This window comes from Erinaceus europaeus, chromosome 4, assembly GCF_950295315.1.
Source record: "Erinaceus europaeus chromosome 4, mEriEur2.1, whole genome shotgun sequence".
Classification (NCBI taxonomy): Eukaryota; Metazoa; Chordata; class Mammalia; order Eulipotyphla; family Erinaceidae; genus Erinaceus; species Erinaceus europaeus.
Genome location: NC_080165.1, coordinates 65,244,871 through 65,272,062, shown reverse-complemented (window position 1 = coordinate 65,272,062; position 27,192 = coordinate 65,244,871). Strand labels below are relative to the sequence as shown.

General features: G+C 41.0%; 1 protein-coding gene across 6 annotated transcripts in view; it reads right to left on the bottom strand.

Annotated features, from left to right (window-relative positions):
* The window catches only part of LOC103119482 (adenylate cyclase type 10-like), a 53,500-nt gene extending 29,773 nt beyond the window's left edge, over window positions 1-23,727 (bottom strand). For 5 of the 6 annotated variants that reach the window (XM_060189753.1, XM_060189754.1, XM_060189756.1 and 2 more), the window contains exons 1-11: window positions 23,533-23,727; window positions 22,463-22,567; window positions 16,523-16,561; window positions 15,021-15,164; window positions 13,038-13,243; window positions 12,688-12,778; window positions 12,509-12,597; window positions 11,512-11,703; window positions 9,065-9,186; window positions 401-477; window positions 102-291 (exon numbers count right to left, since the gene is read on the bottom strand). In XM_060189753.1, the coding sequence (XP_060045736.1) occupies window positions 102-291; window positions 401-477; window positions 9,065-9,186; window positions 11,512-11,703; window positions 12,509-12,597; window positions 12,688-12,778; window positions 13,038-13,243; window positions 15,021-15,164; window positions 16,523-16,561; window positions 22,463-22,567; window positions 23,533-23,689 (1,412 nt within the window). In that variant the 5' untranslated portion in view covers window positions 23,690-23,727. Of the gene's footprint in view, window positions 1-101; window positions 292-400; window positions 478-9,064; window positions 9,187-11,511; window positions 11,704-12,508; window positions 12,598-12,687; window positions 12,779-13,037; window positions 13,244-15,020; window positions 15,165-16,522; window positions 16,562-22,462; window positions 22,568-22,994; window positions 23,179-23,532 lie in introns of all 6 variants that reach the window. The other variant, XM_060189755.1, reaches the window with a different exon arrangement.
* Window positions 23,728-27,192: the final 3,465 nt, after the last annotated feature.

The following is a 27,192-nucleotide window of genomic DNA, read 5'->3' as shown; positions in this document are numbered from 1 at the left end:
GGTTACTCCTGTACTCTGATTCTGAATCAGAAATACTGATTATCCCTATACCCTCATTCTCAAAAGAGACTGGAGTGAACTAGCACATAAATGTCACTCACATACATCTTCTATGGCCAAGGTATTCATACATATTCCCTGGGTTGGAGATGTTCTTCATCATTTTCTCTGGGAGTTGCTTGAAGTTATAAGCAGGTAACATAGATCGTAGATATGTTACCTCATCACAGGACACCAAACCTGGATATGCAGTTATCATTCTCGCCACAAGACTCACTTTTGGGCCAATAACTGTGTCAGAGAGACAGATGGGCAAAAAGAAGGATGGAAAATGTTTAGGTCACCTTCTCTAAGCTTCATCCTAAAAGTCACAGAGCTAAAGTTCAATGTCCTATTCTACCTGTATATTCATGTCTTGCTACTGCTCCAACCACTCCACAGAATACAGGTCCACTGGTTATACTGACAGAAACCAGCCTGGGGATTAGAAAAGCAGTAACAGTAACTATGTGGTTAGAATCCTTCAAGTCAAGTGTTATATTTAGATTTGCCACTCCTTATAGTCAAGCCTAGTTTTAGATCTCAAAGTGGAAAAGACAAGAAGCTACTATCAGCCATCACATGAGGGGTACAAAGCACTGAATATAAGGGAGATAACCACAATAGTCCTCATAATTCCAAGAGTTTTAATTAAGGAGTTATTATTAGCAAAAAGGATAAAAATTCTTTATATTTCTCAGATAATTTATACATGCCTCCTGAAATAATTTTAAATTGATTGCTATCATCTGATTCATAATTAATAGCAAACATGTCAGGTACATAGAGCATATACTTTAACTCCATTTGACCAAAGAAAAAAAAAACTGAAGGAGTTACTCTTCCAGAATTATACTGCAAAAGTCAATAGCAGGACCACAATAAGAATCCAGGCCTTCTGACTCCTAGACCAATATTCATTCTGTTATAACATGCTGCCTCAGATAGAACCCCAAAGTGAAAACAGGTACATAGATGTCACAACCAGGTTACTGGATCAAATGATAAAAATGCCAGAATAAAGGAATAATCAAAATGTCAGGCAGCTCACAGGAGCCTTTCTGAAGCAAATCAATCTTTCAAATAAATTTAATGAGTAATACTTTCATTCATGCATCCATCCATTCAATGAACAATGGTGAATATATACAGTAGAAAAATAATGGGATAAGTACTTAAAATGTCCTTGTGCTGGGGAGACAGCATAATGGCTATGCAAAAAGACTTTCATGCCTGAGGCACCAAAGAGCCCAGGTTCAATCTCCAGCAACCATAAACCAGAGCTGAGTGATGCTCTGGAGGAAAAAAAAAGGTGAAGAAAGAAAAGAAAAGAAGGGTCTTGCTTGGAGAAGTTCATTTGGAGATGTGAATGGAGGGAATGAGGGAGATAAAGAGACAGAATTATAAGTTAGCAAGACAAATAGTAACAAACAGAAGGGATGCACAAACCCAGAGAGTAATTCTAAAGGAGAAATGAAAAGCAGTCACAACCCTAACCTTGTTTCCTAGGCCATCAAAGTTCTCCTGTACTCATTCCCCTTAGGACAGAATTGAAGACTCTTACTATTCATTCACTGGGGCCATTGCCTTGGGGGCATGAAAAAGACGCCTAATACAAGAACCAAGCAGCTGGATTTGCTGTCACACCAAGAACAGTACTAGAGATCTCCTACAGTTCATGATGCATTTTTGTCCACAGTGCCCTTTTCACCACTTAATTTTCCCACTTTCTCAACCTGGTTCAAATCCATCTCCTTAGTAAAAACTGTTCTGGGCAGAGAGCTCATCCAGTATGGTACAAGCTTTGCCATGCACAAGGCCCTGGGTTCCAGCTTTGCCACCACATAGGAGCACCATCGCAGTAAGGGAAACTCTATGGGTGACAGAACAGTGCTCTGCTGTCTTTCCTCCTTCTCTATCTAGGACAGAAAGAATAAAGAACATTGGCTCAGAGGCATGGGCTCAGAAGAAGTGCTTTTTGAGGCCTAGCACAGGGAAAACAAAAACAAAAACAAAAAACAATAAACAACAATAAAACCCCTAAAAATTTCTGGTACCCCTGGGGAGAATTAACTACTTCTTCCCATTGCACTGTCATTATAGCTACCATAACATTTTATTCTTGCATTTAAATTTCAGTGTACCTCAGTTACTTGTTTACTTAACTGAGTAGAAAGCATCTTTGCATATCCATCACATTTAGCATAGTCCCTGACTCATGCTAATGCTAAATGCTTGCTGAATGAATTTACTTATGCATATGAAAAGACTCAGCTTTCACAGCATTATGAAAAGAAAGCAAATATAATTTTTCTCTTTTTTTTTTTTGCCTCCAGGGTTATTGCTGGGGCTTGGTGCCTGCACTACGAATCCACCACTGCTCCTGGTGGCCAGTTTTTCCTTCTCTCTCTCTCTTCCTCTCCCCTCCCTCCCTGTTCCTTAATTGGATAGGACAGAGAGAAGGGAGAGATACAGGGGGGAAAAAGGAAGACAGACTCCCCCAGACCTGCTTTGCCACTTGTGAATCATCCCCCAAGCAGGTGGGGAGCCAGGTGCTCGAACCCAGATCCTTGCACAGGTCCTTGCACATAGTACTATGTGTGCTTAACCAGATGCCTCACTACCTGGCCCCCTATTGTTTGTTTTTCATGATTTTTTTTTCTTGTATCCTTTATTGACTTCACAATTCCCTTTTGTTCCTCCTTTTAGTCCATGTTCTTTCCTTCCTTCTAAAATTTTCCATCAACTACTACACAGTTTCACTCATATGTGGAATCTAGAGAACTAACTGAACTTGCAAAAAGAAAACAAAAAACAAAAAACAAAAAAAAAAAAAAAAAAGGAAAAGGAAAAGGAAAAAATAAAAGAAAAAGGGAAAACCAGAAGCAAACTATTTCTAAGACTTTGTGAAACTATGGTGGTTATCTTTGGGAGGTGAATGGGTGGAGACACAAAAATTTGGTGGCTGGTACATTTTTGAACCCTGTAACCTTACAATCTTATAACCCACTATTAATCATCACACATACACATATTTTTCTCCATTAGGCATTATGTTAAGTGAGGTAAGCCAAAAAGAGAAAGATAAATATGAGATGATCTCACTTATAGGTGGAACTTAGGAAACAAGGATAGAGAGGGAAGATATTATTTGAAATGTGGACTGGGTGGGATGTATTGCATCAAAGTAAAGGACTCTGGGGAAGGAGGGGGTGGGAAGGGGTGAGAGAGCCTTAAGAGAGTCTAGGAGCATGATGACAGAAAAGGACCTAATTTGGGGCGGGGAAGTGAAAGTGTTCTGCAACATCTGTCATGGGGGGGGGGGGTGAGAAATTTGAGAGAGAGAGGGAGAGAGAGTTTATCAGACAGTACTCCCCAAATCTCAAGAATACCCTAGAGAAATCTTCATAATCCAGAGAAGCCATTGATCAATCAAATGGGCTCTGAGATCATGTTTCTTCTATAAGTGAAGTCCTCAGCTGAAGGTTACTTTTCATAAAGGGGAACTTAGGAGATGACCCATGGTGAAGACATTCATGTGAAAAAGGTAACATAGGGTATTGTTTCAGGTCTGGTGAGGCTGAAATGAAGCAGAAAGGCAGGCACAAACAAAAGTACCTACTTCCATACTATACAGACTTATCAGAATTTAGCGCTATACACTGAAATTTCTGGTGAAGAAGGAAAGCCTCAGAAACTAATTAGAGTAGCATTCCCAAAATATGCTTCTCAGAACACTACTTCTTTTGGGACTTATAGGTCTTTTGGGGGATGTGTTTGGTAGTCAAGTAAATCTGAGAAATGTTGCGCAAAATAAAACATAACAAATTACTGAGATTACTTTGATACTAATGTGTATTGTGAAGCACCAAGAAGGAAATATAATTTTCATCACTTCCCAAACGTATTTCATGGAAAATTACTTTCTATAGGAGACTAATAGTTTATTAGACACACTTTGGGAAATTACTGATCTGCAAGGAAAAAGCAAAACATAACAAAACAAAAACAATATCAAGTTATTTTGGCTGATCAACATAACTTTTGGATCTTAGTTTCCTAAATTATAAAGGTAATTTTAGATGAACTCTAAAATCCTACCTAGTTCTAGTACCTACTCCATTTTAAACTAAGTAAGACTAAAAGAAATCATGAAGCGTCAATGTGATCCACCACATCAACAAAAGCAAGACCAAAAACCACATGGTCATATCAATAGATGCAGAGAAAGCCTTTGACAAAATCCAACATCCCTTAATGATCAAAGCATTACAAAAAATAGGAATAGATGGAAAATTCCTGAAGATAGTGGAGTCTATATATAGCAAACCTACAGCCAACATCATACTCAGTGGTGAAAAACTGGAAGCATTTCCACTCAGATCAGGTACTAGACAGGGATGCTCACTATCACCATTACTATTCAACATAGTGTTGGAAGCTCTTGCCATAGCAATCAGGCAGGAGCAAGGAATTAAAGGCATACAGATTGGAAGAGAAGAAGTCAAACTTTCCCTATTTGCAGATGACATGACAGTATACATAGAAAAACCTAAGGAATCCAGCAAGAAGCTTTTGGAAATCATCAGGCAATACAGTAAGGTGTCAGGCTATAAAATTAACATTCAAAAGTCAATGGCATTCCTCTATGCAAACACTAAGTTAGAAGAAATTGAAATCCGGAAATCAATTCCTTTTACTATAGCAACAAAAACAATAAAATATCTAGGAGTAAATCTAGACTTGTATACTGAAAATTATGAGTCACTACTCAAGGAAATTGAAAAAGACACAAAGAAGTGGAAAGATATTCCATGTTCATGGGTTGGAAGAATTAACATCATCAAAATGAACATACTACCCAGAGCCATCTACAAATTTAATGCTATCCCCATCAAGATCCCAAGCACATTTCTTAAGAGAATAGAACAAATGCTACAAATGTTTATCTGGAACCAGAAAAGATCTAGAATTGCCAAAACAATCTTGAGAAAAAAGAACAGAACCAGAGGCATCACACTCCCAGATTTCAAACTGTATTATTATAGGGCCATTGTCATCAAAACTGCTTGGTACTGGAACATGAATAGACATACTGACCAGTGGAATAGAATTGAGAGCCCAGAAATGAGGCCCAACACCTATGGACATCTAATCTTTGACAAAGGTGCCCAGACTATTAAATGGGGAAAGCAGAGTCTCTTCAACAAATGGTGTTGGAAACATGGGGTTGGAACATGCAGAAGAATGAAACTGAATCACTGTATTTCACCAAATACAAAAGTAAATTCCAAGTGGATCAAGGACTTGGATGTTAGACCACAAACTATCAGATACTTAGAGGAAAATATTGGCAGAACTCTTTTCCACATACATTTTAAAGACACCTTCAATGAAACGAATCCAATTACAAAGAAGACTAAGGCAAGTATAAACCTATGGGACTACATCAAATTAAAAAGCATCTGTATAGCAAAAGAAACCTCTACCCAAACCAAGAGACCCCTCACAGAATGGGAGAAGATCTTTACATGCCATACATCAGACAAGAGGTTAATAACCAACATATAAAAAGAGCTTGCCAGACTCAACAACAAGACAACAAATAACCACATCCAAAAATGGGTGAGGACTTGGACAGAATATTCACCACAGAAGAGATCCAAAAGGCTGAGAAACACATGAAAAAATGCTCCAAATCTCTGATTGTCAGAGAAATGCAAATCAAGACAACAATGAGATATCACTTCACTCCTGTGAGAATGTCATACATCAGAAAAGGTAACAGCAGCAAATGCTGGAGAGGGTGTGGGGTCAAAGGAACCTTCCTACACTGCTGGTGGGAATGTCAATTGGTCCAGCCTCTGTGGAGAACAGTCTGGAGAACTCTCAGAAGGCTAGAAATGGACCTACCCTATGACCCTGCAATTCCTCTCCTGGGGATATATCCTAAGGAACCCAACACATCCATCCAAAAAGATCTGTGTACACATATGTTCTTGGCAGCACAATTTGTAATAGCCAAAACCTGGAAGCAACCCACGTGTCCAACAACAGATGAGTGGCTGAGCAAGTTGTGGTATATATACACAATGGAATACTACTCAGCTGTAAAAAATGGTGACTTTACTGTTTTCAGCTGATCTTGGATGGACCTTGAAAAAACCATGTTAAGTGAAATAAGTCAGAAACAGAAGGATGAATATGGGATGATCTCACTCTCAGGCAGAAGTTGAAAAAAAAGATCAGAAACAAAAACACAAATAGAACCTGAACTGGAATTGGCATATCGCACCAAAGTAAAAGACTCTGGGTGGGGAGAATACAGGTCCATGAAGGATAATAGAGGACCTAGTGGGGGTTGTATTGTTAAATGGGAAACTGGAGAATGTTATGCACATACAAACTATTGTATTTACTGTTGAATGTAAAACATTAATTCCCCAATAATGAAATAATAAAAAAAGAAAGAAATCATGAAGCCGAAGAGTCATAGGAGTAAGGGCATTGTAAGAGCCTCTAAACACCAAAGAAATGACTATTTCATTCAGGCGTAAGAGCCTACCTAGGGCAGGACCTTTGAAAGTCAGAGGTCATGCAAAATTAATAGCAGAGGGTTGGGAGATAGCTTACCCTGTAGAGCACATACTTTATCATGACTGAGGCCCAAGGTTTGAGCCTCTATCTCTCACATGGGAGCATCTGCACAGGGGAAACTTCACAAGTGGTGAAGCAGTGCTGTGTTGTATCTCTTCTTTCTCCTTCTCTGTTTTTCACCCCCATTTGGAAAAAAAAAAGAAAGAAAAAGAAAGAGAGAAAGAACGAGGGAAAGGAAGAAAGAGGGAAAGAGAGAAAGAAGGAAAATCAAAGAAAAAAAAAGGAGCATAGTGACAGTGGTGAAATAAATCACACAGTTTTGAAGTCCTATTAAAGACCTGGTGGGGGGAAAAAATAAGAACAGTATAGGCCAGCACCAGGAGTAACTTAAAATGATTATACTGGCACTAAAACTAGGAAGTAATAGGAGTACTTTTCACCAAACCTGGAAGAAATGTCAACACATATCTGCCTTTGGCTAATGAGTATCTGCAAAGCCAGTGAGCATCTTTCATATTCGTAAAACAAGGAGTTTGATCAGATGAATCTCCAAATTTCTTTCAGTACTACAATTTGATGAGCATGACTATTATATCACATTTGTAGCATATGGTATACATTTGGGAGAGTATTTGCATTTTTATAAGAGGCAGCTATAGGGCAATAAAGAGCCCAGAATGGAGTACAGAAGATTTGGGCTTCATTCCCACCTCTGCTATATGCTAGTAACTTCTCTTCGTGACTTTAGTTTCTTCATGTGGTAAAGGAGCAATACATTTTCTGACACTGGTAGCACATACTAAAGTAGTCTATAAATGTTAAACAAAGCACCATATAATCTTGTTCATCTTGAAGAAGTATAGCATATCTTTTTCTGTTGTTTTTACTGCATTGGGGTTATCGCTGGGGCTATATGCTAGCCCTAGGAATCTACCACTTCTGGTGGCCCTTTTTCCCCCATTTTATTTATTATGACAGAAATTGAGAAGGGAGGGAAGGATACAGGGAGAGGGAGAGGGAAAGGGAGAGGGAAAAGCCTGCAGCCCTGCTTCACTATTTGTGGAGTGTGCCCCCTGCAGGTGAGGAGTGGGAGCTGGAACCTTGAGCTCAGGTCCTTGGACATGATACTGTGGGTGCTCAACCAGCTGTGCTACTGTTCACTGTCAACCCTGCTAATAAATCGTTAACTTGGTATTATTATTATTAGAAATACTTTGCTTTCTAAATACATGCTCATATAGTCTTCCCTATCCCCATGGTGTTTTAGTGGGGAAAAGGGTTATTTAAAAGATTCTGGGACAGGGCAGTAATGCACCGGGGTTGAGTACACCCATTACCATATGCAAGGGTCCTGGTTTAAGTCCCTGGTTCCCATTTGCGAGGGGCGGGGGGGGGGGGGGGGGGGGGGGTTCACAAGTGGCGAAGCTGTGCTGCAAGTCTTTCACTCTCTTTCTGTCGGCCCTCCCTCCACCCCAATTTCTCTTAGTCCTATCATAGAAAAAAAAAAGAGGGGGAGCAGTTTGATTCAGTGCTGGTACAGAGTTCCAGTGATAACCCAATGGTAATAATAATAATAAAATAAATAAAAGGTAAATCCCTTCTAATCCACATTGTCAAACTACAGCCAATGGAAAAATAAATGTTACTATATCTACTAGGATTTGGATTCAGCAGAAGGTGGGAAGTTGAGAAGAGGAGGATATGAAGAAGAAAGACTACTTCTGTATGAATTCCAGAAAAATCACTGGTATTGGGAAAGACCAAGAGTGAAAGCCTATTGCACCAAAGTAAAAGACTCTGGGGTGGGTGGGTGGGGAGAATACAGATCCAAGAAGGATGACAGAGGACCTAGTGGGGGTTGTATTGTTATATGGAAAACTGGGAAATGTTATGCATGTACAAACTATTGTATTTACTGTTGAATGTAAAACATTAATCCCCCAATAAAGAAATTTTTTTAAAAAAAGTGAAAGTCAAGATGGAGTATATCAACTAGCGGAAGTCCCCTTCTGTCTGGGAAACTGCTCTATAACATCTCGTCCCTATGCGTGCCTTCCCAACCTCCCCCACATCCAGGCAACTTTTGTTCCACATTCCTGCCCCATACGGATATAGTATTTGTATTCATTTACACCTTTACTTATTTATAAGCAGTACCCCTGAATTTTGATATGTATTTTCTGTTCTTTCCTAACCGTCTCACTTTATGTAAACTTACTTTAATTTTCTCCAGATACAGAATATTTAATTCTGTACCTATATATATTTCTAAATCAATCTTGTTTTCTTACTTCCTTTAGCATGTTTCCTCCCCCATTTAGGCAGATTTTGGGTGCCCTTAACCTCTACTTCTTGTTACTGCTTCCTACCCTGCCTGAAGAGCCCCCAGAGCCTGAGGAGCTCCTCTCTGCCCCACCTTCCTCCTCACTTGGTCTCAGCAAGATTCTCCCAGCAGAAGCTGAAGATACTGAAGGAACTCTCCAGGGCATGTGCACATTCATCAGGCTTCTTATCCCCAGGAAGGCCAAAAACACAGAGGAACATGCAACCCTGGGGCAGATGACAAAGAAAGAGAAAAGAACTTTATCTGGGGAAAATATGACTTGCTTCAACTGAATCAATGCCCATGAATGAAACCTGATGCTTTTCTAAAAGCTCTCCTGGTAGACACACAGTGCTCTATATAATATTTATGACATTAACACCCTAGGCCACTACCATATGGACATGAAGAAGAAGAAGAAAAAAAAAAACCTTTGTTGAACAATTCAAACAATATTTCAAATAAGAAAATTCATGTCTAGAACTTTTCTAAAGTTCCCTCCCTCCCTCCTTCCCTTCCTTCTTTCCTTGTAGTACTGCTCAGTTCTGGCTATGGTAACACAAGGAATTAAACCCAGTATCTTGGAGTCTCAAGCACAAGTCTGATGCTTTACCAATGATACTAACTCCACACACTCCCTTGCCCTCTCCCACCTTCTTTTTTCTTTCCCTCCTGTCTTTCTTTCTTTCTTTCTTTCTTTCTTTCTTTCTTTCTTTCTTTCTTTCTTTCCATTTAATTTCAGGGCCAGGTGATAGTGTACCCTGTAGAGGCTACATGTTACCTTAAGCAAGGACCCCAGTTCAAGTGCCCAGTTTCCACCTGCAGTGGGGGAAGCTTCATGAGAAGTACAGCAGGCTGCAGGAATCTCTCTTTCTCCCCTCCCACCCTATTTCTCAGTTTCTATCATAATTAAAAGAAAGAAAGAAAAATGGCTGCTAGGGCTGGCAAATTCATCGTTCAGGCAATGAGCTCTAGTGATAATCCTGGTGGCAAAACCAAACAAATTCACCAAAGTAAAAGACTCTGGGGTGGGTGGGTGGGGAGAATACAGGTCCAAGAAGGATGACAGAGGACCTAGTGGGGGTTGTATTGTTATATGGGAAACTGGGGAATGTTATGTATGTACAAACTATTGTATTTACTGTTGAATGTAAAACATTAATTCCCCAATAAAGAAATTAAAAAAAAAAAACTTCAAAAAAAAGTGAACAAATACACTCATAAAAAAAGAAAAAGTTCCATTTCTGTGCAAGGACCTGGGTTTGAACCTCTGGTCTCTCCCTGTTGGGGAGAAGTTTCAGAAGTGTTGCAGGTGTCTTTCTCTCTAACTCCTTCTTTCTGCTCAATTTCTCTCTGACTCTATCAATAAAAGATATGGGGGGAAAAGTTAATTTCTAAGACTGGCAAAACTGCTCACCTCAATAGTTCATCTGCTTTGCCATGCATGCCAGTTTTTTTTATTGTTGTACTTATTGCTTTTTACTGATATCATCATTGTTGGATAGGACAAAGAGAAATGGAGAGAGGAGGGGGAAGACAGAGAGGGGGAGAGAAGGACAGACACCTGCAGACCTGCTTCACTGCCTGTGAAGAGATTCCCCTGCAGGTGGGGAGCCGGGGGCTCGAACCGGGATCCTTATGCCAGTCCTTGCCCTTTGTTTTACCTGTGCTTAACCCACTGCACTACTGCCTGACTCCCGCATGCCAGTTTTGAGTCAGATCCCTACCTCATTGGGGGAAGTCTCTGCCTCAGACTCTATCTGAAAGTTAGCCCAGCATGGTAAAGTTTAGACAGTGACAAAGAAAACAAAAAAGATAGAAAAAAGAAATTCTAGTATATATTTTGAGCCAAGTCTATCTGCTCTTGTTTTCTTCACCTAGAATGTCAAGTATTAAGATACTGTTCTTTTCTAAGTTCCTTATTTATCTGAGGAATGTACTGGGCTGGCTATGTTTAATTTATTAATTGGGCCAGAAAAAATATTCTTTAGACATTCACAAGAAATTTTAAAAAGTAACTGAGGCAGGGGAGATAATAAAATGGTTATGACTGAAGCTCCAAAGTCCCAGGATCAATCTCCTGCATCACCATAAGCCAGAGCTGAGCAGTGCTCTGGGGGGGAAAATGATAAAAGAAAAGGAAAAGGTAGAGGAAGAGGAAGAGGAAAAGGAAAAGGAAAGGAGGAGCAACTGAATGTTTTAGAGTCTTAGAATCTTAAGTTCTAATACATGTCATCACAGTAACTAGTAGAGATTAGGAAATATGCCGACATTACAGTGGGAAACAAGAGAAAAACTGGATCAATGTAAATGTACATTTATCTATACAAACATATACACAAAAAGGATATATTCAATTATACTGAAAATTCTATTAACTACAACATCCCATTCCTTAGTGATCACTAAAGTTCTATGTGATATAGCTTACTATAAAACAAGTAGTAGAAAATCCAATTTCCACTTACGTTATGTGAGACGGAAACAGATAATACAAGATTATTATTCTTCACTCATCTTGAATGCTGATAGGTCAGATTCCCTGTACTTACTTTCTCAAACATAAAAATCCGGCTTAGCTGGCCACCTCCTTTCTCTATAACTGTGGAGATGTACAAGGCAGCCTCCTGGATAAGATGACATAAGTGCAGCATCCATGCTGTCTTGTGGAACTCTAGGCTGACCAAAACCATAGTCACTGTACGGAATTCAGATATATATTCCACAGGTTGACCTTCATCAATCTACAAAGACACAGTGAGTTACCTTGACTTTAACACTCAGTATCATGTTTATGTACTCCAAGTCTATATTCCATTATAGTATGAGGAAAATAACTTACGGATGTCAGACAAAAACTAAAAATTCAAGCTCTAGAGGTATAGAAGATATATAAGTCTTTGGAATTAACACTCTTTGACTTAAAACTTAAATGGCTGGTAAAATCCGTTAGGCTTTTGATGTTGTTGCTTTGATGGGTTCAATTCTATTAGTTTTTATATTATTTACTAAGGGACTGAGATTAATATAGACACAACCAATGCATATTTATCAAACAAATGCTCTATACCCTGTTCACATTATACCAGCTTCTTGAAGGATAATCTAAATAGCAAATACGGCTGTTGTTTTCTAGGACTGAGAAATCTAAGGTTCTTTTAAAAAACATTTTAATTAATTAATAATTAACTGGGAAGACACAGAAATTGAGAGGAAGGAGAAAGATAAGAGGAAAGAAAGAGAAAGAGATAGTCAAGACACCTGCAGCACTGCTCTACTGCTCAGGAAGCTTACCCCTGCAGGTAGGGAAGAGGGGCTTGAACTTAGGTCCCTGCACATTACAACATGCACATTCTATGGAGTGCACCACTGCCCAGCCCTGAGAAATTTCAAGTTCTAAGACATGTCATCAAAGCAACTGGTATAGGTGAGGAAATAATCTGGCATTATAATGAAGGAACAGGAGAAAAACTGGATCAATATGAATGTACACTTATTTTTACACACATATACACAATCTACACGATGATTCAAGAAGTTGGAAATAACCTTTTTCAAAAGGTTTTTCATTATGTGTTTCCGAAGGGTTTCTTCAAGTGTGGAATCTGGATCTAACTCCAGAGCAGTTCTTAGAGTATCTGAAAAAAAGAAAACATACAAAATTCTATACTAGCTAGAAAATTAATCATACTATTTGGGGTTAAAATAGAGAGGAGAAAGTAACTTACCAACACTTGTCCGGTAATGTGGTAGATAATCAAGACATTTGTCAAAATGTTCATCAAAATCAAATGGGTCAATGATCCGCATATCTCGTAACTAAAGAAAGGAAACTGTTTAATCCTGTGCCCACCAACCAATGGAGGGGGCTGAGGACGCTACCACTGTTGTTATTGTTTATCTTTTCCAGTCTTAACTATTCTGCCACATCTATGTTCCTGGAAGAACATCCCCTCCTCCCACCACCATAGATCTAAAGGTTGTTGTTTTGGTCCGACAACAATATGAACACCAGAGAACTCCATGTGTAGTAGGAAGATCTGTTCAGGACATGTAATGGACAGAATGAGTTTCTTACCTTCACAGCTTCATCCTCCCTCATGATTTCCACTTCAAACATGTACTGCTCACAGAGCTTCCAGCAATTCCAGGACAAAACAATTTCATTTGCCTGAGCCAAACGCTGAGCTAACTGGACATCATCTACATCCCGCCCAATCACCAAGAGGTACCGGTGCTGCTTATCACCAACAATAACCTGGGAAATTCGACCTGCAGATAGACCTATCCGGAAGAGGGGAGGGGAGAGGGAGAGAGATAGTAAACAGGCACATTTGATTGAAGAACTATGCAAAGCACAGTGTCTGGAACTCCCAACATTGCTCTTTGTATCATGCTAATCAAGTCATTTCCCATAGTTGCACAAGTATTAGTTAAGCTCACCTTAAAAAAATAATACCCATGCCCTAGATTTCCTTCTGTCTTAAGTACACTGAGAGATAAATATTGAAACAAGCCTAGGTTGTATAGGTGAAGAAATAAGAGTTTGTAGGTCTCTAAGTACCCTATCTCTAACCTGCGGTTCTAATGGACAATTAGGTCCATGGTAGAGAACTCAGGGAGGAGAAAAAATGTTAATGCTCAAAAGTTACTACCATTAGGGGTTGGATGGTGGCGCACCTGGTTGAGTGCACATAGTACAATACACAAGGACTCGGGTTGGAGCCTCCAGTCCCTAGCTGCAGGTGGAAAGCTTTGTGGTAGTCAAGTAGTGCTGCAGATGTCTCTCTCCCTCTATTTCCCCCACCGTCTCAATTTCCAATGGTTTCTATCCAATACATTTGGATAAAAACATTTTTAATTAATAAAAAAACTTTAAAAAGAGTTACTACCTATAACATACCATCCTTCTTTACCTGTAGTCAGGAATGAGTGATCAAGTAATCAGCATTTTACTAGTCCTTGACTTCACTATACACTCTTATTCTACCTTTCATGCTCTTGGCAGTCATTGTTAAAGAATACATTTCACTTAGCATTATTTAAAAGTGCAACCAATAATAAATCAAAATACTGTATTCAATAATCCTATACAGACGACACTGTATACATAATCAGGTACATATGAGCAGGAGATGCTGAATAAGGACAAGAAGGCTCTCAAAGTGTGGAAGCAGCTTAAAGGTCCATCAACAGATGACTTGGTAAAGAAGTTATGGGATATATATTCCATAAAATACTACTCAGATTTTAAAAAAAGAACACTATTGTGTCCTTTGAGACTAAATAGATGGTTTTGGAGGTGATTATGCCTAGCAAAATAAGAAATGAAGGGACTACTGAAGGGTCTCACTCTTCTGTGGAATCTAGAGAACACATGAAATTGTAAAAAGAAATAAAAGAAGAAAACAGAAGCAAACAAGCTATTTCTTTTTTTTTAAGATTTTTAAAAATATTTATTTCCTTTCGTTGCCCTTGTTTTATTGTTGTAGTTATTATTACTGTTGTTATTGTTGTTGGATAGGACAGAGAGAAATAGAGAGAGGAAGAGAAGACAGAGAGGGGAAGAGAAAAATAGACACCTGCAGACCTACTTCACCACCTGTGAAGCAACTCCCCTGCAGGTGGGGAGCCAGGGGCTTGAACCAGGATCCTTGTGCTATCCTTGCGCTTTGGGCCACCTGTACTTAACCTGCTGAACCACCGTCCGACTCCTGCAAACTATTTCTGACTTTGTGAGAACTATAGCAGTTATCTCTGAGAGGTAGGAGGGTGGGAGGGGGCGGTCACAGAACTTTGGTGGTGGGTACAGTGTGGAACTATACCCTGTAATCTTAAAATCTTGTGATCCACTATTAATCATAAATTAAAAATGGGAGGAGGGGTAGAAGTTGACCCAGAGCAGTGAAGCCCAGTGACCACACACACACACACACACACACACACACACACACACACACACACCATTTCTATATGACAGAAGTTGCAAATACTCTTTCCCAGTTTATTTGAATTTTACAGTGTTTATTTTTAATTGGAATATTCTTTTAGTAGGTACTACCTATCTTTAGTTGTAGGTCCTGGCCTTCTCTGGTATGGTAAATCCCAAATTTCTCCTGAATCTCCAGACTGCATTTTGCCACCAGGGTAATGATGTCACTTAGTTGATTCTTTTCCACTGTCCAGAGTGCCAGGAGCACATTCCCTGCAAAGACAGAAGACAGGCTGACAGAGGCTGATTCACTTAGTCCTCTAAAATGCAGAAGGTGTCATACAAGGAAGGTGTCAGGCAATGTTTCTTGGTCCATACATTTTCCAGGGTAGAGCATTGCCGAAGATCCTTAAAACCATTCAACATATAAAAACATAACTAGTAAGGCCCAGGAAATGGTGCAGTGAACAAAGTGTTAAATTTTCGAGTATGAAGCTCTGAGTTCAATCTCTGGCATTGCATGTGCTAGAGTAATATTTTGGTTCTTTCTCATGTATAAATAAATATATTATAAAAAATAAGTAGTAATTGTGGTTTGGGAGGTGGTGCATTGAGAAAATTTTGGACTCTCAAGCATGAGATCCTGAGTTGCACCCTAGCATCATCTGTGCTACAGTGATGCTCAGGTTTTCTCTCAAATAAATAAATAAATAAATATAAAAATCATAATTAGGTAGAGACTAAAGTGTTCCTAAAGTTTAAGTATACTTTTGGCAATCTTCCTTCTATCAATATACTAACAGAAGAAGAAAGTACTAGCAGAGTTATTCATACATGGTAGACTCCTATTCAAACCTATTTTATACTGATTTATTCTAAGTTTAAAAAATAGGAATTCAGGGGGCTGGGTGGTAGCGCAGCAATTAAGCTCACTCGCATGGTATGAAGTGCAAGGACCAGAGTAAGGAAATGCTGGTTGGAGCACCCAGCTCCCCACCTGTAGGGAAAGTTGCTTCATGGGTGGTGAAGTGGGTCTGCAGGTGTCTATCTTTCTCTCCCCATCTCTGTCTTCCTCTCCTCTCTCAATTTCTCTCTGTTGTATCCAACAACAACAACAAAAAAAAAAAAAAAAAGGAAAATTATGGCCTCTAGCAGCAGTGGGTTCGTAGTGCAGGCACTGAGCCCCAGCAATAACCCTGGAGGCAAAAAAAAAAAAAAAAGAATTTCAAAATTTATATAGTACTGTAAACCAATGGTAAAACAGTATCATTTTAACTTAAAGAAAAAGGTCAACTCTGTAATATATAGTAGTTTATGGTTGTAAGAATTTTCTAGACAGAAGAATCTTCACCTTCACTCTTCTTTAACTTACAGTAAGCTTCTGCTACTAATGGTCAAGTGCCTTGTGGTTTTTCCCACAAAGGCTTGACTTCCCTGACATTAAATCTTAACAAAATTTAAATCACCTGTGAGTTTAATATGGGCAAGGCTTTCCTATTAGATTAGGAGATCCTTTGAGGCAGACTGTCTTCTTCATCTTTGGTTCCCTACAGCTCAGTATCTACTAATAGTAGTCAAATTCTACCTATTGCCCTCCTTATTTGCAGTCTTTTACTCAAAACTTAAAATACCTGTAATATTCAGGATATCCCCTCCAAAGCACAGCACATCTGAAATTGAATAAGGGAGAGAAAAATACATCAAAATCAGAGAAATAACAGACCATGGCATGGTCAAAATAACAGCCTACTGAATTTCCCCTTTCTTTTTTTAATCATTTATTTTTATTGGCTAGGACAGAGAGAAATTGAGGGGGGGGAGAGGGTGAGAAAGACAGAGAGACACTTGCAACAATACTTCATCACTTTTGAAGCTTCCCCTCTCCAAGTGGGGAGTGGTGGCTCAAGCCAGGGTCCTTGTCCATTGTAATTTATTTTCTCAACCAGGTGTGCCACCATCCCTCCTGTTACCCCCCATATCTTATCTATTTGTTCACTCTGAGGCTCAGGTTCCTTCTCTTTCCCATCATTTGTCCCACTTGAATAGACAAAACAGCAACAAAAACTTTAACTCTAAAAAAAGAAATCTGGCGTTGGGGAAAAATAGAAACATTCTAAAAAGAAGGACTCCTGTTCTCTTCAAAGTCACTGCCCTCCCACTTGTACTTTTTAAAATATATTTATTTTCCCTTTTGTTGCCATTGTTGTTTTTCATTGTTGTTGTAGTTAAGTATCGTTGTTGTTATTGATGTCGTCTTTGTTAGATAGGACTGAGAGAAATGGAGAGAGGAGGGGAAGACAGAGAGGGGGAGAGAAGGATAGACACCTGCAGACCTGCTTCACCACCGGTGAAGCGACTCCCCTGCAGGTGGGGAGCGGGGGGCTCGAACTGGGATCCTTAAGCCTGTCCTTGCACTTTGCGCCACTTGTGCTTAACCCGCTGCACTACAGCCCGACTCACTTGTACTTTGTATCCTAGCCCCAATCACCCTTTCAAGAACTTTACTTCTTACCTTATTCTTTCTCTAAGGAATAATTGTTGTGAGTATCACAAAAAACAAACCTAACCAACCTACTCTTGCTGTACCAGCATCTCCAGCTATTTACTCCATTTTCTCAATAATAATAATAACCTCAAATGTTAGCCATGTCCTTGCATTATTCACAATAGCTAGAGTGGAAGCAGCCTAAATGCTCATCTACAGATTTGTGGATAAAGAAATTATGGTGGGGTCAGGTGGTGGCGCAGTGGGTTAAGCACATGTGGCGCAAAGCACAAGGACCGGCGTAAGGATCCCAGTTCGAGCCCCCAGCTCCCCTCATGCAGGGGAGTCGCTCCACAGGTGGTGAAGCAGGTCTGCAGGTGTCTATCTTTATCTCCCCCTCTCTGTCTTCCCTTCCTCTCTCCATTTTTCTCTGTCCTAACAACGAACAACATCAACAATGGCAATAATAATAACCACAACGAGGCTACAACAACAAGGGCAACAAAAAAGGGGGCAAAAATGGCCTCCAGGAGTGGTGGATTCATGGTGCAGGCACCGAGCCCAGCAATAACCCTGGAGGAAAAAAAAAGAAATTATGGGGTACATACTCATGGAATACTAACCTGCAATCAAAAAAGATGATTATTTTGTCTTTTGGGACAAAATGGATGAAGCCTGAGGGTAATTATGCTTATTAAAGTAAGAGGTAAAAGACAAATATTTAACGGTTTCACTTATGTGTGGAATCTAGAGAAATGAACAGCATGAAAAAACAAACAGAAGTAAACAAACTATCTCTAAGACTGAAAACTATGGTTATCATTGGTAGTGGGTGCCATCCGGAACTATACTCTGTAATCTTGTAAATCACTATTTATCATACAAAAAATAGCTTGAGAAAAAACAAACATACAAAAAAATAAAGTTAACATAAAAATTCTCTCCATTTATCTGATTCACTCTAACTCTTCTCTACTGTTCTCTTTCAGCTTGCTCCACTATGATTTCTGTCTCCAACACATCAAGATCATTAACAGCATTCACTTAGCGAAGTGCAACACTTTTCTTTTTTTTTTTTTTTTGCCTCCAGGATTATTGCTGGGGCTTGGTGCCAGCACTACAAATCCACTGTTCCTGGAGGCCATTTTTTCCATTAAATAAAAGTTTACAGGCTAGGACAGAGAGAAATTAAGAGGAGGGGAAGACAGAGAGGGGGAGAGAAAGACACCTGCAGACCTGCTTCACTGCTTGTGAAGCGAGCCCCACCCCCTGCAGTTGAGGAGTCAGGGACTCGAACCTGTATCCTTGCATGGTCCTTGTGCTTGCTACTAAGTGCAGTTAACCTGGTGCATCACCGCCTGGCCCCCCTCACTATATATTAAAAATTATGTATCTAATTTTATTTATTTATATTGGATAGGATAGAGAGAAATTGAGAGGAGAGGAGGAGATAGAAAGGGAGAGAGGGGGCCCAGGCGGTGGCGCACCTGGTTGAGCACACATGTTATAATGTGCGAGGACCCCGGCTTTAGCCCCTGGTCCTCACCTGCAGGGGGAAAACTTTGCAAATGGTGAAGCAGTGCTACAGGTTTCTCTCTCTCTCCCTCCTCTCTATCTACCCTTCCCTATCAATTTCTGGCTGTTTCTATCTACTAAATAAATAAAGATTACAAAAGATAAATTAGGGGGTTGGGCTATAGCTCAGCGGGTTAAGCGCACATGGTGCGAAACTCAAGGACCAGTGTAAGGATCCCGGTTTGAGCGGTTAGAGCCCCCCCCCACACCTGCAGGGGGGTCACTTCACAAGCAGCGAAGCAGGTCTGCAGGTGTCTCTCTTTCTCTCCCCCTCTCTGTCTTCCCCTCCTCTCTCCATTTCTCTCTGTCCTATCCAACAACATCAATACCAACAATAATAAAAACAAGGGCAACAACAAAAAAGGAAAATGAATTTAAAAATTAAAAAGATTTTTAAAAAGATAAATTTAAAAAGAAAGGGAGAGAGACACCTGCAACAGTGTTTCACCACTTGTGAAGCTTCCCCCCTGCAAGTGGGGTGTGGGAGCTCAAACACCGGTCCTTGTGCACTGCAATGTGTGTGTGCCTCCAAGCAGGTGCACCACCACTTGGCCCCTACCTCACTGTACTTGACACCTTTTATTTTCAACTCGGCTAGCTACAGATTTATTTTTCTAGACATTTACATCCGCTTTGGCTTTAGGAACAAGACAATATCCTAGTTTGCTGGATAGTTGCAGTATCTTTTTGTAGGTCCTTTCTCCTAAATTGTTAATTCTCCCCTGGAATTCCTCAAGCCTTAGTCACGGCCCTTTCTCTTTATAGTCTCCCCACACAGACTCAATCAGTTAACTTTAGGTATCACTTGTATGTCATCAACTCACTTTTTTTTTTTACCTGTAATAGAGATAGATCTTTTGAGCTTCAGGCTCAGTAGTAACTAACTTTATTTCTATATTTGAATGAGTTATTATCTCAAGCATTTAGGCCCCTTAATTTTCTTTTGCACACCTAGCCTTACCCATTCAGTTTCGTGATTTCGCATTAATTCAGTTATGAAAGACAAAAAGCTCGAGTACCTATTCTCACATCACTTCCCACTGAAAGTCAACATATCAGCAAACCCTGTCTGTTGAACCTGCAAAAAAAATTTAAACCGGAAGCCAGGCAGTAGTGGAGCAGTTTAAGCACACAAGGTGTGAAGCGCAAGGACCCGTGTAAGGATCCCAGTTCGAGCCCCCGGCTTCCCACCTGCAGGGAAGGTCAATTCACAGGTGGTGAAGCTGGTCTGCAGGTGTCTATCTTTCTCTCCCCCTCTTCTCTCCATTTCTCTCTGTCCTATCCAACAACAATGATAATAACAACAACAGTACTACTAACAAGGGCAACAAAAGGGGAAAAAATAGCCTCTAGGAGCAGTGAATTCATAGCGCAAGCACCGAGCCCCAGCAATAACACTAGAGGAAAAAAAAATTAAACTGACCAATCTCTATACAGTTCCACAGTCCAATCTTTAGAACAATGGTTTTAATTTTGACTGTACATTGGATTTCCCTGTAAAACTAATAAAAAAAAAAAAGGAGTCGGGCGGTAGTGCAGTGGGTTAAGTGCACATGGTGCGAAGCACAAGGACTGGAGTAAGGATCTGGGTTCTAGCCCCCGGCTCCCCACCTGCTGGGAAGTTGCTTCACAAGCAGTGAAGCAGGTCTGCAGGAGTCTATCTTTCTCTCCCCCTCTCTGTCTTCCCCTCCTCTCTCCATCTCTCTCTGTCCTATCCAACAACAATAATAACTACAACAATAATGAAAAACAACAATGGCAACAAAAGGGAAAATAAATATATTTTAAAAATCCTTATTCTTGAGAATACCCCTGAGATATTCTGATTTAGCTGGCCCAGGGTAAAGCCTAGACACAAGTATTTTTTTTTTTTATTTATTCCTTTTGTTGCCCTTGTTGTTTTATTGTTGTAGTTATTATTGTTGTTGTCGTCGTTGTTGGATAGGACAGAGAGAAATGGAGAGAGGAGGGGAAGACAGAGAGGGGGAGAGAAAGACAGACACCTGCAGACCTGCTTCACCGCCTGTGAAGCGACTCCCCTGCAGGTGGGGAGCCGGGGTTCGAACCGGGATCCTTATACCGGTCCTTGTGCTTTGCGCCACCTGCGCTTAACCCGCTGCACTACAGCCCGACTCCCACAAGTATTTTTAAAAGCTTTCCAAGAAGTTTTCTAGCCCAAATTGAAAACTGTTACCCTAGACCAAATTACATCATTTCTCCACAAATGCTGTTTTTCCTAGCTTCCATTTTTATTACTTAGCTTCTATCAACTCCTATAATCAATTTTCCTGGAGACAGCCAAGGTGTTTAAAAAACTGTAAACCAGATCACATTACTCCCCTGCTAGGCCTTATCAAGCTTCTTTTTGTATAAAAGTATGTAATCCAAATTCCTTACTATGCTTCACAGAGCTTGATCATCTCCAATCTCACTTCAAGCTACTCTTTTGATCAGCAAGCTGCTCCTCAGTTCTTCTTTTTCTCTCTCTCAGTTCTTAATACAGCAGTCTATCAACTCAGAATATCTGTATTTGGTATTCTTCTGCCCAAAATGCTTTATCTGAGCTCTTTACATGTTCCTCTCATTTTCTGTCTCATATAATACCCAGAGGGGCCTCCTGTGACCACCCTAACATGGAATTCTCCTTGCCCTACAATTAATTATTATCTGTCTTTCCTATTAAACAGAAACTCTTTGAGGACTGGCTCTGTATTATTTCCCCCTGTATTTCTAGAATTCACTAATTCCTGGTATTACAATATGTAATAATGACTTTCTTCTTCTTTCATCCAAACTTCATGAGAAAAGATCTGAAAGACTTTCTACTTGTTCCTCAGAAAGGAGAGATGAGTCAAATAATCAAGTGCTTGAAGGAAGTGCCACAAAGTAATTATCCTAATCAATCTCAAAATGACAGGCATAACTGTATGATGCATTGACCCGAAGGCAGAGAATATTACATAATTACTAAAAAGTATAGGTATAGAGTGATTTCTGTTACGTAGGCCTAACTATATCAAAAACTCTTTTAAAAAGGTTTTCGCCCACCAGCAGGGAGAAATTCCATGAGTGGTGAAGCAGTGCTGCAGGTGTCTCTCTTACTCTATCTCCCGGTTCCCTCTCAGTTTCTCTTTCTGTATCCAAAATAAGTAAATAAATGAATATTTTTTACAAGAGGCTTTTCTACCCCTGGACCTCCTACAGCACATACATTGCTTACTGCACAAATGTGTGCCTCCCCACCCCCATTTAGACAAATATCCACAGGCCTGACACATGGTAGAGGATAAAACTCATTCCTACTTTATAGGATTACAATGCAGTAATAAAATGAGAACACATTTTGAGAGTTACATCTAATACATACACATGAACCACGTTACTGTTATAAGCGACAACCCGAGGAATTCTTTATTTGGAAATAAAATACAAATGTGCAAAGTGAAAATTAAGATTGCTTTTTGGTGAGTCAAGCGCCACAGCTCTTGGCTCCCCTACAATGGTCACTCACGCTCCACGATGTCACTGATGTAATAACTGAAGATGTGGGCCAGCTTGTCCATGTCATGTTCCGACTTGCAAGTCAGGCTGAACCTGTCCATTAATGCGGTAAACCCTGACCAACAAAACAAAAAGCACTGTTTAAACTGCGAATCCTAACAGGTTAGGCTTTTCCCAATAGGCTCAACATGCCCGAATTAGGGCCCTTCTTTCCTTTATGCATTAGGTCAAGGACCTTTGAGATGCGTAATTCCATCTTCTTCTAAAGTAATGTTACTTAGAAAGCAGCCTGTGTCGTGCTGGTTGCTGGGAATCCAGAGAACAACTCTTTTTCATTTACTTATTTTTATTTACTTACACTTTAATGAGCGAGAAACAAGATTGCTCAGCTCAGTCTAAAGGAGGTGCCGGGGACAGAACCTGGGACGCGGGAGCCTCAAGCATGACCGTCTTCTGCATAAGCACCAAGCACCATGCTGTCTCCCCAGCACCCTAAGCAACTCCTTTCCAGTGTCCAGGAGCTGCAGATGATGGACACTCACCAGTAAGCGGTTTTTGTTTGTTTTTTTTCTTAGTCATCCACCCTTTCTAAGGCTCTCTGGCCAAGTAAAACTATACGGTCCCCTTCTTGGTGAGGGATGGAGAAACCAGTGATGAATGGAATGGATTCAAACGCTACGGAGACCTCATGATGAGCACAGGCACCTTCTACCCCTCATCTTCATCCTACGACGGACCCCATAAACAGGAGTGATAGGAACAACTGTCACAGCAGCAGCTAGACCTCTTAAGTTCTAGAACATTGGCGAGCATCACAGGCATGGACGGACCCCCGCCCCCTCCAAAAACAAAACAAATCAATCAGCTAAGCCAACAGAGTAGCTGGGCAAGACAGAGTGCTTGCTGGGAGACGCTTGGGGCAGGGAGACCGTCTCCACAGACGTCCTCCAGCCCCGCAGGGGAAGCTGTTTCCGGCGGTGGCGGCGGCAGCGGACAGCTCACAACGGCCGGGGCCTCCCGGAGCCCAGACCCAACGGCCATCCCTCCTGCAGGTCGGGAGAGCTAAGCGCCGCCCCTCACCCGTCACGTGGACGCCGAGGAGGACGCCCTGGGCCGTGGCGAGCTCAGGTTCCGGTCCCCGGGGCTTCCTGAAGACCAGAAGATCGGGAAGCAGCGCCGCCAACCGGGCCTTCACTGACCCCAGAGGCGGCGCCGCCACCCGCTCGCCGGTCGCCATGACGGCGGCGGCGGGGTTACCTGGAGTTACGGGACGCTGGATTCTCCACGTGGTGACCAATCATCACCGACTGCGTCTATAGAAACCCTACCCACCAGCCAATCAGTGAGGGAACCCTAGAGCACTACCAATCGAAAGGGGCTGGGCGTCGGTGGTAGTTTCCCACCCACCTACACTAGTAGCACTGGCTTCCGGTTAGAAGAGGAGGGAAGTTGTGCAGGGCGTTCAAACAAGCAAGTCAACTGCCTGCAAGCTAGCATAACCTAAGCGCTCTATTTTGCCATGCACCCAATAGGGTTGGAATCCGGTTTCAACGCACTGTAGGAAGCCTCTGGTACTGTGGTGATGAAGAGGTGAACACACACACACACACACACAAAAAAAAAACACACACTTAATTTTGAAACGTAAACGTAAGAGGTGATTGAAGATTCTTCCACAGCAAAACTGATCTGGAATAAATATCAACAGGTGGTATTTGTCTATTGCTGGAGCAAACATTTTGTTCACCTCTGAATTTATAGGGGCAAGTTCTACCAGCAACTGATTAAAGCAAACGTAATTTTACTTTTTTAAACACTGTTAAGACTAAGGCTGTCTCACACCATTAGTTTTTCCATAATTGTTTCTTAAACTATTTTATTAAAGAGCTACAGAGAGAAAAATAAGAGAACAGGGTACTGCTCAACTTTGGTTTATAGTGGTGCTGTAAATTGAATCTGAGGCCCCAGAGGCTCAGGCATGAATGTCTTTTGCACAACCATTATGCAGTCTCCTAAACTCGAGTTTTTTTCTTAGTTGTTAAAGAGGGTTTCTTCTATGTCTTGGTTACCAGAACAAATCTTGTTTCTACTGAGTGTTCCCTGTGACTTCTTTTCTTGCATCTGATTCTGAATTGTGTGATCACGGTGAATCCAGTCCTGCAAAAGATTAGGTTTGGCACCACTGGTCACTTCTATCAGGAACATCACCACAAGCCCTCTGGTGGGCCTTCCCAGGACCTTGCCCTCACCATAAAGCAGCTATGGTAGGGACTGACCCAGTCTCCAGCCACTCAAGGAAAACTGGTCCTGAAACTAGTGCAGCCTGCAGTGTTTGCAGCTGTGACCATGAGCTGCAAGCTCAAAGCAAGAGGGACTCAGATGCTACCCATACTCTGCTGCTAAATAAAAACATATATGGGCTGTGGCTCAGGTGGATGGAGGTAGTTAATTTTATCCACAGAATTTTTCAAGACTGGGAGCTACTCTCTGCTCTAATCCAAATTTCTAGTCCTTTTCTCTACTCTGATACCATTTTCTCAGACAATATTTTTATCCAACTTTATCCTATCAAACTCAAGCAAAAATCACCATACTTGTGGGCTCCCACAAACATGCCTAAAATAAACTTCCTAGCTTTATTCCACCCTAAGATCCCTAATCTCATCTGTTCTGTTCCTACTTTTTGGTTCCTGTTCATTAACCATTTTGTCTCAAGTCATGCCACCTTCTAGATACCAAGTTGCAGATGCTACCATGATTCCACCCTGACTTCTCTGGGTAGATGAGCTCACTAGTGTCCTGTAACCTCGCCTCTCCAGAACCCTACCCTACTAGGGAAAGATAAAAACAGGCTGGGGGTATGGATCAACCTGCCAACACCCAAGTCCAGTGGAGAAGCAATTACAGAAGCCAGAACCCTTACCTTCTGCACCCAAAATCAATTTTGATCTATGCTCCCAGTGGGGAAGAAGCGATAAAAGGGCTCTGAACTCCAGCTTCATCAGTACCCAGAGAGAGGAGGAAAAGGGGAGGGATATTTGGACATAGTAATGGGTTATTTGTGGCTTGAAGGATAAGAGGACTGGTCCTGAAAGAAAAGGAGTAATTATGTACAAATATAGACAATTGTAGAGATGATTGTTAACCCTCTGCAACCTTAGAACAGTGGTGGACTGCAATGGAGGGGCTTGGGATTCAAAACTCTGGTGGTGGGAACAATGTGGAATTGTACCTGTTGATATGTAATAAGTCAATATTTAATCACTAATAAAAAAAGACTAGTTTGTCTTGGGAGGTGATGGCTAGGGACTTATGACTTGGGTTGAATTTAATTCACTTAATAAGAGTCTAAATAGGATGTAGGAATTCAAATCCTTGGCCCCATACCCCTTGTCAGAATACAGACTAGTTGAGACCCATTAGGGACTTCATTCTAGGGGATGCTATGGCCCTAATGGCAAGAGTTATGGCAGTTTAGGTTTGGGGATTCATCCTGATTGTCTCCAGTCCCAGGCTTTCTCACCTTCTCCCATCTCCACATATACAAGACAAATTTTGAATGAGGGTACTTGATCTGAGTTAATAAACTCCAGCCTCCAACTTGTTGGTATGCTTCTAAGACTTTGTTTTGATCATCATGTTAGGTTCACTTGCATTGCTTAATGCTGTGGTCTATTTGCATAATCACTGCTTTACCTGAGACCTGCTCTGCCTACAGGGCATTGGTTTAATCCCCACTGGTTAGATGCAAGCTTAATACTTCCAAGCACCTGCACTTTTTCCTTCTCCCCACCCCCTATCCTATGTACTTCTTCTGACCTGACACTTCCTCCTCAGGAGATATAAAGGACAGGATTTTCTAATGAATGGGGATTAGATTGATTGCACTGCATTCTTGCTCATCAATAGACTGAACTGCTTGTTCCCAGCTCAGCCATGAGTCCCTGGTCATCTCTCTCCTGCCTACGAAGCTAGCCCAGCACAAATGAGGAATAAAGCTGATGCCCCTTCCTGCTAATTTGTGGCAATTTGGCTTTCCATGGTGCTGGGAACTGTACCCTCGTCTTCATTTGCACATTTGGGGCTATCCATTTAAAAAATGTCACCTTGGTATATAGGTCTAGAAGCTGAGAAACCCTTACTCCAATCTCTTTACCATTATTCCTAACTGGAGTGATTTCTGCTTTCTCTATTAGGACAGGAGAATGTCATTTGAGGAGGTAGGTATAGTTTCATGAGTAAACATGTCCTCTGAGAAACTCATCTTTACTCATAAAGATGAAGTCATCCCCTCCCTTGTGTAAATATTCTCTTCTTGATGCCCCATACCACAGGATATAACTTCCCGGTTCACTTCTACCTTACATTTTCTTAAATTTTTTTTTAATATTTATTTTCCCTTTTGTTGCCCTTGTTTTTTATTGTTATCATAGATATTGATGTCGTCGTTGTTGGATAGGACAGAGAGAAATGGCGAGGAGGGGAAGACAGAGGAGGAGAGAAAGCCAGACATCTGCAGACTTGCTTCACCACCTGTGAAGCAACTCCCCTGCAGGTGGGGAGCCGGAGGCTGGAACTGGGATCCTTACACGGTCCTTTGCGCTTGGCGCCACGTGCGCTTAACTGGCCATGCTGCCTGACTCCCGACATTTTTCTGATTAATCTGTTCAGTTTTCCAGCCTCAGAAATCCAGCATGGCATTTTCACCCATGTCCCAGATACAGAAATAAAATTCAGGAC